This window comes from Nicotiana tabacum, chromosome 19, assembly GCF_000715075.1.
Source record: "Nicotiana tabacum cultivar K326 chromosome 19, ASM71507v2, whole genome shotgun sequence".
NCBI lineage: Eukaryota > Viridiplantae > Streptophyta > Magnoliopsida > Solanales > Solanaceae > Nicotiana > Nicotiana tabacum.
The window spans coordinates 102,444,457-102,459,437 of NC_134098.1; the positions used below are offsets into that span (position 1 = coordinate 102,444,457).

General features: G+C 41.4%; 1 protein-coding gene across 1 annotated transcript; it reads left to right on the forward strand.

Annotated features, from left to right (window-relative positions):
• The first annotated feature begins 13,730 nt into the window (after positions 1-13,730).
• Positions 13,731-14,075, forward strand: LOC107810179 (uncharacterized). The gene has a single exon (XM_016634923.1). The coding sequence runs from the start codon at positions 13,731-13,733 to the stop codon at positions 14,073-14,075; it is 345 nt and encodes a 114-aa protein (XP_016490409.1).
• Positions 14,076-14,981: the final 906 nt, after the last annotated feature.

Sequence of the window (14,981 nt, forward strand, 5' to 3'; positions counted from 1 at the left end):
CAAATTTTGCACACAAGTCATGATACATCATATGAAGCTATTCAATACTTCAAATAGTAGAAAGGAGAGTAATAACTCAAATCGACAAGTCGGGTCGTTATATTCTCCCCCACTTAAACATACGTTCGTCCTCGAACGTACCAAGAGTTGTTTTCCACGCCATCAAATCACTATTCCATCTTACCGCGCACATACCTAGGGGTGCCTATTCGACATAAGCCCGACAACACCACCTCAATTGAGATTATTCCTTTTATCCATATTTGTAAACTTTAAGACTAAATTTCTTATACTCCAAACATTTTCAAAAGGCCTGATTTTCACATCAACGCACGGTATTAGTCTCAACTGGCTATAGCAACTCGTGCCTACGCACACATCAACTTTCTTGATAGTGTTGAGGTACTTCAAAAATTTTTCGGGGTGTTACATTCCCCCCCAATTAGGATCATTTGCCCTTGAATGAGAAGCAGAGTCCGCCCTCAAACACATAACATAACTTATCTCTTCTTTCGCACGTCTCAATCCCCCAAATTTTACTAACTCCCAATTTTTTCAGAAATTTCGGCAGAGTCACCCTTGTAATTGGGCCTATCCACCTGCCAGAGTAACACCAAAACAACTCCTAACAATACATCCACAACCCAACAAAGCACCACAATGTATATATCAATAATACTAATCTCAGCATTACAAGCACTGCATTATCATAATGATATCAGGACATGAATCACCTCATATGTATGTCCATCACCACATCTCTGGTCTTAATAATTGTTCATAATTGATTACAACGTCGCCAATTAACCTCATGTTAACAAAATATCGTTTCAAACCTCCACTTTACTAACAACGAGACACGAGGCATGAAGACCTCATAATTATTTACCCAAATTAACAAGTCATATTTAACGCCACCTGGGCACTGACCTCGTAGGCTAAAACTCAATAATTATAACACGAATATGGCAAATTATGCACAGAGAAATTCATACAAGAATTTTCAAATAAGCCTAACATGCATGACTCCTTATAAGTACTATAGTACAATTTAAATTTCACAAAGGGAGAATTTATACTCATATATTTTTCACCACAAGGACCTCGTCCTTATATAACTTCCACCGCGGCTTGTAGCCCAGTTTAAATATTTCACACCATATAAAAATGCAAGGATCTCATCCTCTACTCCGAATCACAAGTATTTTGCACATTGTGCCAACCGAAATTTTCAATTTCCTCTCTTTCTTCTTTTCAATAAATTTCGTAAATAATTTTCACAACACATAATGGCCCCTCATACCAATAGGGCATATAATTCATAAAATTGAAATCAATTATTCCGAAATCACATCAAAGCCCGTTGTAGAGAGTAATAGAAAGTCATTTTTAGACTTATAGTCCTCAATAGTGTACAAAATAAAACTAATAGACACATGCTAACATCATCGACTCTCCCGACAGGGATCAATATATAAGTGGATCACAAAATTACGAAGCTCACCCATAAGCAGAGCATAATAGGAGGACTCGCCTCAATATTCAGAACCGAATCAAATTAAGGAAAAACATTCTTTTATAACAAATCAGGATCATACCTGTAATGACACTATTTGGTGTAGTGGCTTCAGCCACACTATAGCAATTATATCAACGGGTTGGGCCTCCCTTTCTAGGGCGCCCTCTACCCGCCTGTCCTCTACCTCTAACTGGCTGTGTACGTGGGGTAGTAACTGCATCGGGGTCCATAGCCTGAGTGTTCTGATGAAATCCACCTCTCCCAAGTCTAGGACAATCTCTCATGATATGCCTAGTATCACCACACTCATAACAACCCTTCTGAGGTCGCAACTGCTCGTACTGAGTCTGTGCCGGATAACTGGAATAACCACTGTAAGAATTTTGTGTCGGTGGTGCACTATAAGAACTTACTGGAGCACCTCGGGTAATCTGATGTGCAGACTGAGCTGGACGACTGCTCGAGCCTCCGCCATAATGGGTCATAGCTGAAGAGTAAAAAATCCACTGAACCCTCCAGAGCTTCGAGACCTTTTGGTCTCCTTAGACTCCCTTTCCTCACTTAGAATACCCTCAATCCTCCTCGCAATCTCCACTACTTGCTGAAATGGAGTATCGGTTTACAACTCTCGAGCCATGCACATTTTAAGATCATAATCGAGCCCCTTAATGAATCTGCGGACTCGCTCTCTAACTGTAGGAACCAAGATAGGTGCATGACGAGCTAATTCACTGAACCTGATAGCATATTCTGACACTGTCATAGTGCCCTGACGCAACCATTTAAACTCTGTGCACCATGCATCTTGGAGAGTCTGGGGAACAAACTCTTTCAAAAATATTTTCGAAAATTAAGCCCATGTTGGTGGTATTGCATCGGTTGGTCTACCTTCTACATAAACTTGCCACCATTGATACACTGCGCCTGACAGCTGAAATGTAGTAAAGGCAACTCCGCTCACTTCCACAATACCCATGGTGCGGAGAATGCAGTGACACTTTTTCTAGAAATCTTTGGGCATCCTCTGAAGTTGTGCCACTGAAAGTAGGTGGACTATACCTCTTAAACCTCTCAAGTCTCTTTTGTTCTTCTTCTAATGCCCCTGGCCTGACCTTAGGCTGAACCAGAATAACATGTTATATTGGTACTACATCCGGAACCTGACCAATGTGAACCTGCTCCTCTGGAGTCGTGGTAGGAGTTTGAGCTACTCCCCCAATCTGCGAAATATTTGGTGCAACAGAGATCAATCTTGCCTGAGTTAATGTACAAAACATACTCAGGAATTGTGCTAAAGACTCCTGAAGTCCGGGCATAACAACATGTGCTTCTGGTACCTGTCCCCCAACTGGAGCTACCGGCGGCTCCTCAACTGTTGTTCTGATATGTGCTTTAGTCGCGGCACGTGCCCTTACTCGGCCTCTATGAGAGAATAGAGATACAAAGGCTCAAATTCCAAAATCAACAAATTCTGCACGACATGAATGGAAAAAGTGAAAATATCCTAACAGTTATGTAGCCTCTCGAAGATAAGTATAGACGTCTCCGTACCGATCCGCAAGACTCGTTCGTGACTCGTAGAACCTATAAACCTAGAGCTCTGATACCAACTTGTCACGACCCAAAAATCCCACCACAGGTGTCGTGATGGCACTTAGTCTCTAAGACTAGGTAAGCCGATTACAATTACATTTCGAGCCTTTTGTTTTTTGAAACCAAATACGGAAACAAATATAACAACCTCCCAAGACTAGTAATACTGAGTCACGAACTCTAACTGATTAATACTCAATATTGTTTAATTAATAATTAACAGTACAATAAAATGAAAAGACTTCAAGGGACTGCGACGACCAACCAGCTCTACCTTGAATATTTGTGATCACACTTTAACTCTGTCCAAGTCCGATAGCTCCAATACCTGGATCTGCACAAAAATGTGCAGAAATATAGTATGAGTACACCACGGTCGATACCCAGTAAGTATCAAGACTAACCTCAATGGAGTAGTGACGAGGTACAGTCGAGACACTCACCAGTCTAATAACCTATGCAATATAGTATACAAAAATAATAGGAAACAAATAACAATGATGGCAACAATAATCAACCAGTGATATACATAGCAGGGTGATAAGAACACCATAAATATTATGCAACAAATAATTAATACAAGTATAACCAATTAATCAAGTCCTTCCAATATAAATCTTTCGCCTATATATTTTTCAAATAGAAATCTTCAGGATATATATACTTTCAAATAAATTTCTTTCAAATATAATTCTTACAAATAAATATTTTTCAAATAAAATTCTTTCAACTAAATCTCTTTCGAATAAAAGTCACCATGTGACACAGCATTTCAAAATCATAAAATACGGGTCTCAGCCCACTTTTATATTTTCACGGCACCTCATGCCAATTTCTCTATCACAACCGCACAGACCACTCATGTGCCAAATGTCATCATTCATTTAACCATGGCACCTCGTGCCCATATTTCATATCACAACTGCACGGACAATTCAAGTGTCAATATCATCATTATTTACTCAAGGCACCTCGTTCCCACATTTTATATCATAACTGCACTGACAGTTCACGTGCCAATATCATCATTATTTATTCACGGTACCTTGTGCCCACATTTCATATCACAATTGCACGGACAGTTCACATGCCAATATCATCATTATTTACTCACGGCACCTCGTGCCCTCATTTTATTTCATAATCCGCCTGGCAATAACCACATGCTGCCAATTTCAACATAGATCTGACTATTATCAATTTACCAAATACAAGACAAATTGTACAAGGTATAAAAATGAACATAAGAAAAATCACAACATCACATGAAAATTACCAACGCAATAACCCCACATCATCACATCTCATCCCTGACAATAGCCACCATTATCTCTCCTATAGCCACCATTATCACTCCTATAATAGCCTCCCTTATTCCTCTGCCCTGACAATATCAATAACCACCATTATCGCTCATATAGCTACCCTTATCACTCCTATAATAGCCTCTCTTATCTCTCTGCCCTGACAATATCAATAGCCATCCTTATCTCTCCTATAGCCACCATTATCGCTCCGCCCAGATAATATTCCAACACATATAACAACACTGAAATGCCACCATTATTCCCGCATAATGTCAACAATAGAATGCCATCCTTATACGCCGCATAACAGCAATCCAAATCACACATAATATTATCACAATAGCACAAAATCATCAACTCGTATTTACAAATTGCTCGTAGGCCACAACCATTCCAAAGGTACAATAAAGTCAATTAATTCCACAATAGATAGTCCACGGCTCAACACAATGTACATAAAATCTCAAAAACAACCACAGGGATGGGAAAATAACTCATCACAGGACAACGCCTTCTTTAATCCAACTTTTTGATAAATATATAAACGCCTCAATTTAAACTTATTTGCAGATGAAAATCCATAATGTGATTGTTTTCAAGAAATATCAAATCAACAACACACGGAATTCACATAAAAATCCAAGTGACAATAACACCAAATTATCATATAAAATACAGATTCGACAAACAAGGAATGAGGCATGACAAATCAAGGATTTACTAAGTTCCAACAATTTTTCAATTTAACACATAAGGGCATCTACGAATTTCAACCGATATAATTTGCACATATAAACCAAGTACGTACTCGTCACCTCGCGTACATAGTTTTTAATTACACAATTTCCACATAAGACTCAAGGTTAGGCAAGATACTTACCTCGTTTCGCAACCAATTTCAAGATTCCAACAAACCTTTGCCTCTCAAATTCGTGTCCGGAAGCTTCAAATCTAGTCACAAATAATTCAATATACTCAACACGAATCGTAGGAATTAATTCCATATGAAAATACTAATTTTCCACCAAAATCCAAAATTTAACTCAAAAATTGCCCATGGGGCCCACGTCTCGGAAACCGACGAAAATAACAAAATCCAACAATCCATTCAATTACGTGTCCCCCATACCAATTTTATCAAATTCCGATATCGGATTGACCTTCAAATCTTCATTTTACATTTTTGGAAGATTTTACAAAACAATCTGGTTTTTCTTCCATAAATTCACGGATTCATGATGTAAATGAGTATGGAATCATGAAATATAATCAATATAGGATAAGAAATACTTACCCCAATATTTACCCGTGAAAATTGCCCAAACCAAGCTTTCCAACTCTATTTTTGTCAAAAATAGCAGAAAACCCCCGTTTATAGGGTCTCAGCTGTTTCGGGCGCCACAGGTGGCATGGGACGCTGCATGTGGCGCTATTTCCAGTACCTTTAAACATCCTAGTGCTAGGGCTAGCGCCCCACGCTACCCTGGGTGCTGACGGCAACGAAAAATCGTTCCCGACATGGAAATGGGCATAACTATCTCATACGATGTCCGAATTCGACGATTCTTTTTGTTATGGCTCCAAAATTTCAATAAGGATCTAATGATTCAATCAAAAATGAATTTGGAGCTCATTTTCTTAATGTGATACCACGTATTCTTGAAGAATCGATGTCTAAATATCCTAGGTTCGATGCTAAAACATAGCAAATCAAGTTCGATTGACCTCAAATTTTTCACACAAGTCATAAATGACATAACGGAGCTATGAAAACTTCAAATAGTATAAAGGAGAGTAATAACTCAAATCGACAAGTCGAGTCATTACAATTGGTCAGCCTAAAAGACATCACAAGGAACTCGTAGTGACCATACCGAGTCCGGAAGGCAGTCTTCGGGATATCTGGCTCCCGAATCTTCAACTGATCATAGCCGGAACGTAAAATTGGAAAACACTTTGGACCCTGTAACTGATCAAATAAGTCATCAATACGAGGCAGTGGATACATGTTCTTCACTGTGACTTTGTTCAACTAGCGGTAATCAATACATATCCGCATAGAACCATCCTTCTTCTTCACAAATAAGATAGGAGCACCCCAAGGTGACACACTGGGCCGAATGAAGCCTTTATCAAGCAATTCCTGTAAGTGCTCCTCCAACTCTTTCAATTCAGTAGGAGCCATACGATATGGAGGAATAGAGATGGGTTGAGTGTCCGGCAACAAATCAATGCCAAAATCAATATCTCTGTCGGGCGGCATGCCCGGTAGATCAGCTGGAAACACATATGGAAAGTCCCTCACTACTAGAACTGACTCAACTGTATGGGTATCAATACTGACATCTCTCACATAAGCTAGATACGCGTCACACCCCTTCTCAACCATTCGTTGAGCTTTAAGAAATGAAATAACTCTGCTGGGAGTATACTCTAAGGTACCTCTCCACTCTAACCGCGGTAATCCTAGCATAGCCAGCGTCACGGTTTTGGCGTGATAATCAAGAATAGCATAATGGGGCGACAACCTGTCCATACCCAAAATAATATCAAAGTCTACCATGCTGAGCAATAATAAGTCGGCTCTGGTCTTAAAACCACTAAGAGCAATCAAACACGACCGATACACGCAGTCCACAATAAGAGAATCTCCCACGGGAGTAGACACATAAACAGGGGAACTCAAAGAATCCCGTGATACGCCCAAATACGGGGCAAATTAAGAGGACACATAGGAATATGTAGGGCATGGGTCAAATAATACCGACACATCTCTATGACAGACTGGAACGATACCTGTAATGACAGAATCAGAAGCAACTGGCTCTATATGAGCAGGAAGGGCATAATAACTGGCATGGCCTCCCCCTCTAGGGTGACCTCTACCTCTCTGACCTCCACCTCGAGCTGGCTGAGCAGGTGGGGTGGCAGCTGGTGCTGTAATCATGGCCTGAGGACCCGGTGGGGCACGCTATGGCTGAGAAGTCTGTGGAGGTGCACCCCTCCTAAATCTGGGGCAATCCCTCACCATATGGCGAGTGTCGCCACACTCAAAACAAGCTTTGGGAGGGTGTGGCTGCTGTGACTGGCTCTGGCCAGATCTGCTGGACTGGCCGCTAGGAACAACCCGTGCAGAAGGCACACTAGATACTAGCGGTGCATAATAAGGCTCCTGGGGCCTAGAAGAGACCGAAATACCACTGGCGGCTGGAAGAGCTGAATGGACGGGGCGACTCAAATAACCCCTACCATGGCGAGCTGTTGGGGCACGAGCACTAGAATAAGAACTAGTCTCTAAAGACCTCTTGGCCTCCTTCTCCTCTCTATCCCGGGCAAAGCATGCCCTCCAATCTCCTGACGATACTCATAACCTGCTGATAAGAAATATCCATCTCCAACTCCCTGGCCATACTAATCCGGATGTTGGGGTGGAGTCCCTCAATAAACCGTCGAACATTCTCTCGAACTATGGCAACCAAGGCCGATGCATGTCGGGCCAAATCACTGAAGCGAACTGCATACTCTGACACAGTAATAGCACCTTGGCGCAGCTGCTCAAACTCCGCGCGCCATGAGTCCCTGAGGCTCTGAGGGACATACTCTCTCAAAAACATGTCCGATAACTGAGTCCATGTAAGTGAAGCTGCCTCAGCCGGCCTACTCAACTCATAAGCATATCATCGCTGATAGGTTGCTCCTCTAAGCTGGAATATAGTAAAAGAAATCATGCTCGTCTCCTCTATGCCCATAGTACGGAGAATATGATGACACTCTTCCAGAAAACACTGAGCATCATTTGTAGCCTATCTGTTGAAGGTAGGTGGGTGGTACTTCTTGTACCTCTCAAGTCTGAGCTGCTCCACCTCAGAAGCTCATTCCCTAACCTCGGGCTGAGCTGGAGCTACCGGCTACATTGGTACAATCTCTGGAACCTGTTCGACCTGAACCCGCTGCTCTGGAGTACCGACGATGGGAGTCTGTGCTCCTCCCCCGGCCTGAGATGTGGCAGGAGCAAGTGGGATTAATCCAGCCTGAGCTAAGGTGTTGAACATGCTCATAACTGGGCTAAAGTCTCTTGGAGAGCTGGTGCAGAAACAGGTACCTCGGGTGTCTGCCCTCCAGCTGGAGCTACTGGGGGCTCCTCTGTAGCAGCTCGTGCGGGTGCTCTGGCTGCACCACGTGGACGTCCTCGGCCTCTACCCCGGCTCCGGCCTCTCGCGGCTTTAGCAGGGGATGCGGGTGCCTAGTCATCAGATCCGCTTATATGTATCATCACCATCTGTGAGAGAATAGAATACAGAAGTTTAGGATTTTTGAAGTCAACAATTTTTGCACGACAAGGAATGAAAGTAGTTAAATTTTCCGAACAATTCCATAGCCTCCCGAAGATAAATACAGACATCTCCGTACCGATCCGCGAGACTCTAATAAACCGGCTTATGACTCACGACACCTATGAACCTAGAGCTATGATACCAACTTGTCACGACCTAATTTCCCCTCCGTATGACGTCGTGACGGCACCTAGTCTCTATGATTAGGTAAGCCTAACATTTGCGGAATAATGAAATAAAAACATGAATTAAACAACAAACTATTCAAAATACACAGTAATCCCAAAACCTGGAACATCATAAGTCACAAGCTACAGAAGGAAACTAGTATCTCTATACACCAGAGTCTAATAACAGAATTAAGGAAGGTAAATGACATAGGAGGGAATAGAGGGGGACTCCGAGGTCTGCAGACGTGGAAGATATACCTTGAAATCTCCGTACAGTAGCAAGCACTCTCAGCTAGTAGCGGGGATGATAAGAAGTAGTTGGATCTGCACACAAAACATGTGCAAAAGAGTAGCATGAGTACACTATAATCGACACCCAGTAAGTGCCAAGCCTAACCTCAATAGAGTAGTGACGAGGTCAGGTCCGGGCCCTACTAGAATATGATAATAAAGTAAGGCAAAAATTAAATATCGCAGTAAAATAAAGACTGAAATTTAACAAGAAAGAATTTATAGAAGGTAACAACTCAATACACAGAAATACAACAGGAGATCTCACGAGATACCGTCTCGTAGTCCCAAACGTAAATGTGCGGGGGGATCTCCCGGAATACCGTTCCGTAGTCCCAAAGTAAATATGCAAGGCATGGGGATCTCCCGGAATACCGTTCCGTAGTCCCAAAGTAAATATGCAGTACAGGGGATCTCCCGGAATACCATTCTGTAGTCCCAAAGTATATATGCAGTACAGGGGGATCTCCCGGAATACCGTACGTAGACCCAAAGTAAGTATACAGTACATGGGGATCTTCCGGAATACCGTTCCATAGTCCCAAAGTAAATATATAGTACAAACAATAGAAATACAACTACATCACAAAATCTTACGATTGAGACTAAGTACCAGTCAAGGAAGAAGCAGGAAATTCACTAAGCATGCTGCACAGAATTCACATAAGCAGTTAAGACACATAGAAATATTGTATTAGACTAAACAGGATAGTTACACATATTGGAATAACTCAATTAAGAATGAAAATAGATTGATACTCATTAAAATGGTATAACTCAAAATAAAAGGAAAAACAGGTTGCTGCTCAGTAAGAAAAATCAGGTTTTTCCACAACTAGCCCATGTACATACTCGTCACCTCACGTACACGGTGCTCATATATCACAATAGTTCCAAATCTTAAGGAGTTTCTCCCACATAAAGTTAGGCAAGCCACTTACCTCGAACCAAGCTCAATCAATCGGTCACAATGCCTTTCCCACGAATATCCGGCTCCGAATGGCCCAAATCTAGCCAAAAGCAATTACATATCATAAATACAACCATAATAAACTCATCTAATTAATGAAATCAACACTTTAACAAAAATTTCAAAATTAACTCAAAAATCTCCCGTGGGGCCCACGTCTCGGAATCGAAAAGTCACAAAATACGAACATCCATTCACTCATGAGTCTAACCATATAAAAATTACTCAAATCTGATCACAAATCTCCTTTCAAAACTCGAAATCTTTGTTGAAGAAGTTCTCCATTTTTCTCCCAATTTCAACCCCAAAATCCGATATTAAAAAGGAAATTAATGATAGATTAGTGAAATATAACCAAAATGGAGTGTGGAATCATTACCCAATCGATATCTCTGAATCTCCCTCAAAATCTCGTCCAAATCCGAGCTCCCAACTCAAATTTTTGATAAAATGGCAAAACCCCCGTTTTTGGAATGTTTAAGCACTGCCTAGAGATTCCTTAATCGCGATCGCGGAAAAAGCCTCGCGATCGCGAAAAACAACTTCGCTCCCTCAGAAATTTACTCTATGCGTAACACCTCACGCGAACGCGATGCACCAGCTGCTCACACCTACGCGATCACAATTGTCCCCACGCGACCGCGAAGAGTAACACTCAAACTCTATTGTTGCCTCACTTCTTCTTCGCGAACGCGGCCTAGCCCACGCGTTCGCGGTGCACTGCCTGATAACCTTACGCGATCGCGTCTTCATCTTCGCGAACGTGAAGAGAAATTTTAGCTGACCTCTCAGATGACCTATGCGATCGCGAGATCTCCCTCGCGAACGCGATGAAGAAAAATGTCTCCAATAACACTAGAAAATGTGCCAACTCTCTAAGTCCAAAAATGGCCCGTTGAGCATTCGAAACAAGCCCGAGGCCCTCGGAACCTCAACCAAACATACCAACCAATACTAAAACATCATACGAACTTAGTCCAGCCCTCAAATCACATCAAATAATGCTAAAATCACGAATCACCCTCCAATTCAAACTTAAATAAACTTGAAACTTCCAAATTCTACAATCGATGCTGAAACTAACCAAACCATGTCCGATTAACCTCAAATTTTGCACACAAGTCATATTCAATACTACGGACCTACTCCATCTTCCGGAATAAGAATCCGACCCCGATATCAAAAAGTCCACTACCGGTCAAAATCTCTAAAAATTCGACTTTCGCCATTTTAAACCTTAATAAGCTACGGACCTCCAAAACACAATCTGGACATGCCCCTAATTCCAAAATCACCTAACGGAGCTAACTAAACCAACGAAATTCTATTTCGGAGTCTTCTTCATATAGTTCCGACTACAGTCCAAATGTTAAGGCTTAAACCTCCATTTATGGACTGAGTGTCCCAAAACACTCCAAAAACCAAAACGAAACCTCCCGGCAAGTCACAATAGAAGAAATAGATATGGGAGAAGCAGTAAATAGGGGATCGGGGCTATTACCCTTAAAATGACTGGCCGGATCGTTACAGTTCATCTTGAATAGCGTTAAACTAGAAATTACTTGAGCATTGTTTAATCCAATACATGTGGAGATGATAATTAAAGTATACTATCTTTGATTATCGAGCATCAATTTTGTGTTGTGTTTTGCGCTCGTTAGGAACTTATTTTTATTTTTACTCTTCACGGGTTTTCTCTTCCGTGTGCAGGCAACAGGTTGACTTCTCAAGTGTATGACTCGATCTTCTTCAAAGGAATTAATTCCATACAATCCAGAGGTGGAAGAGAGTATGCGATAGTTGAGGAAAGAGAAAGAACTCACCAGAAAGTTCTTGGGGTAACCTTCAACCCCCGAACACATGGCTAATAATGGTGACAACATAGTAGATTTAGCTGCAAGAGAGGCAGCACAGCATAGAGAAGAAGTTGCACGGATAGCAGCTGAGGCAGACCGTAGAGCTACTGATGAGACCGTTAAAGATGATGGGGGTCGAAGATTCAATCTAAATTAACCCTTGGTTGAAGACCAGTTCGAGAATATGGTACCCAGTTCTGGTAGAGAATAGGGTAGTTATGCCATACCAGTCTACAATCAAGGACTGTCACGTGTCAGGCCTATACCAGTAGCAGTGAATAATTTCGAGTTAAAGCAAGACTTGCTTCAAACTTTCCAGAACAACTAGTATGTCTTAAGAGGGAAGGTGAATGAAGATCCTAACACTCAATTGATGATTTTGAGGAAATCATGAACACCTTCCAGTACAACAAAGTATCAAAAGATGCAGTATACTTAAGTGCATTCCCCTTTTCACTGAAGGATGACGTGAAGCATTGCTTTATAGCTTACCAACGGGGTCGATCAGGACATGGGAAGATATGACTAAAACGTTTCTTGATAAATACTTCTCAGCTGATAAAACAATGAAATTCACAACTTCTGCTAGGCGGACACTGAAACAGTTTTCGAGGCTTGGGAAATATTCAAGGAGATAGTGAGGAAGTGTCAACATAATGGGATTGAATTGTGGATGCAATTCCAGGACTTTTGGGATGGACTGACACCTCCCCCACGACGAACTCTGAACACTGCAGTTGGAGGTCCTTTATTGAAGAAGACTTCTGAGGAGATTATGTTAATTCTTAATGAGCTCTCTGAAGATGCTAACCAATGGCATGCTGAGAGTAATGATATATTCTAACACATCAGTGCCATGGCCAAAGATATAAGAAAGTTGACCTTAGCCAAGGTCCAGAGCCAACCATCATTTGTTTGTGATTTCTGTAGAATGGGTCATCCAACGCATGAATGTCAGGCTTTAGCTGCAGATGAAATGGTAAATGATGTGGGAAGCTTTGATAGAGGCAACTACCAGAGTGGTAATAATTTTAACTCTATGGGACAGAGGCACTCGGGCTTTTCTTGGAGTTCACCAAGTGGTAGCCTGAACTCATGGTAGCAGAATAATCCGAGACCCCAGGGACAAGGAGCTTCAGGATTTCAGAATCAGTAGAGGCAGCAATACCAGCCTCCACATTCTAATCAGTCTAGCATGGAAGATCTAATGAAAGCCTTCATTATTAAAATAGATGAGAGATTTGAATATCATAGTGCAGCTATTCAAAACTTAGAGAGACAAGTGGGGCAAATTGCTAATCTATTGTCCGATAGGTCTCCAGGAACCCTCCTTGCGGATACCAAAAGGAATCCAAAGGAAATAATAAATACAGTTTCGTTGAGGAATGGAAAGGTATTGCAAGATCCGTTGGTAGCAGAAAAGAATGAGTTGACGAGAAATCAAGTTCAAAATAAAGTGAGGGCAGAGCAAGAGGATGCTCTAAAGGAGAAGAACAAGTCTGAAGTTCCAACAAGGAAGAAAAAAGACAAACAAAGAATGAATGAGCAGACTGAGAAGATCAAATACATGCATGCTCTACCCTTCCCCCAGAAGCAAAGAAGATAAAAGATGGACAAATAATTCGTGCGCTTTTTAGAAGTGCTCAAGCAGGTGCATGTGAATATACCTTTCACAAAGGTGCTTTCACAGATGCCAGCTTATGCTAAATATTTTAAGGAGATATTGTCTAAGAAGCGGAAAGTGGAAGAGATATCGGTGGTCAAGCTCACAGAATATTGTAGTACCATTTTGCAAAATAAGCTCCCTAAAAAATATGGAGATCCAGGGAGTTTAACTATACCTTGCTCTTTAGGAAGTACTAAGTTTAAGAAATCTTTGTGTAATTCAAGTGCTTCCATTAATCTTATGCCTTTGTCTATTTTCAGGAAATTGGAGGGAGAGATTGGAGAAAACAGGTTGATACCTGTGTCATTGCAACTGGCAAATCAGACCACAATCATACCTAAAGGAATAGCGAAAGATGTGCTAGTTTAGGTGGACAAATTTGTGTTCCATGTGAACTTAATTATGGTGAACATGGAGGAAAATATGGAGGTCCCAATGATTTTAGGAAAACCGTTCTTGGCTACGGGCAGTGCAATTATGGATATTCAGGAAAGGCAACTCATGCTCAGAGTGGGGGGAAAATGCTGATCTTCAAGATTAAAAGAGAGGGGGGCCTAAAGGAGCAACTTGGAAAGAGTCAAATGAATAAGTGTGGGACGTACCCAAATAAAACTGAAAAGAAGTTCTCGGCATGGATGTGTGCACTGGGTCGGGCGTGCAAAGGAGATCCCGACTTCGTTTCAGACCCCAACTAGATAAATTGGGGAAGTTTTCTTTACCTCTTGCTTTTTATTTGTGTATCATGGGAACATGCCACAATTTAAAGTGTGAGGTGGGGGATGTAAATATGTATATGTGTGTTTGTTTTAGTTTCTTTTGATTGAGAAAAAATGTTTGACTTTTCCGACGATGATTTTCCTCGACTGCCTTCTTGAGGGATCAAAGTCGAAGAAAAAAGAAAAAATATTTTGTTTTTCTTAGGTAGTGTAACAATTTTTCCTTAGTTTTTCTTTAAGTCGCGGTTCTTTTACCAGGGTTTTGCTTGAACCGGGTGTAGTTAGTCTTTCTTTTATTAGGAATAGTGAAGTATTGTGCTATTTATTAAATGGAGATGACTTTTCTTGACGTTGTTGTTCCGTGAGAGTAGTGAGTGCCTTAGTTGTGACGCCTAAGCTCAGTTCTTGACTCATGGATAGGTACCTTAAATTGTTTGATTGTGAATCTACTTAACTTCTTTGACTAGAGAGTCGGGATAGATCCGGTCCTAAGTGAGTTATGTTCCATGTGTGTGCGAGGTTGTTGTTGATATTCAGCTGATATCTAGAACTTGCCTCG

What these genes read in the sequence shown, in the direction of transcription:
- LOC107810179 (XM_016634923.1), top strand. Translation starts at nt 13,731, where the DNA reads ATGCCAGCTTATGCTAAATATTTTAAGGAGATATTGTCTAAGAAGCGG.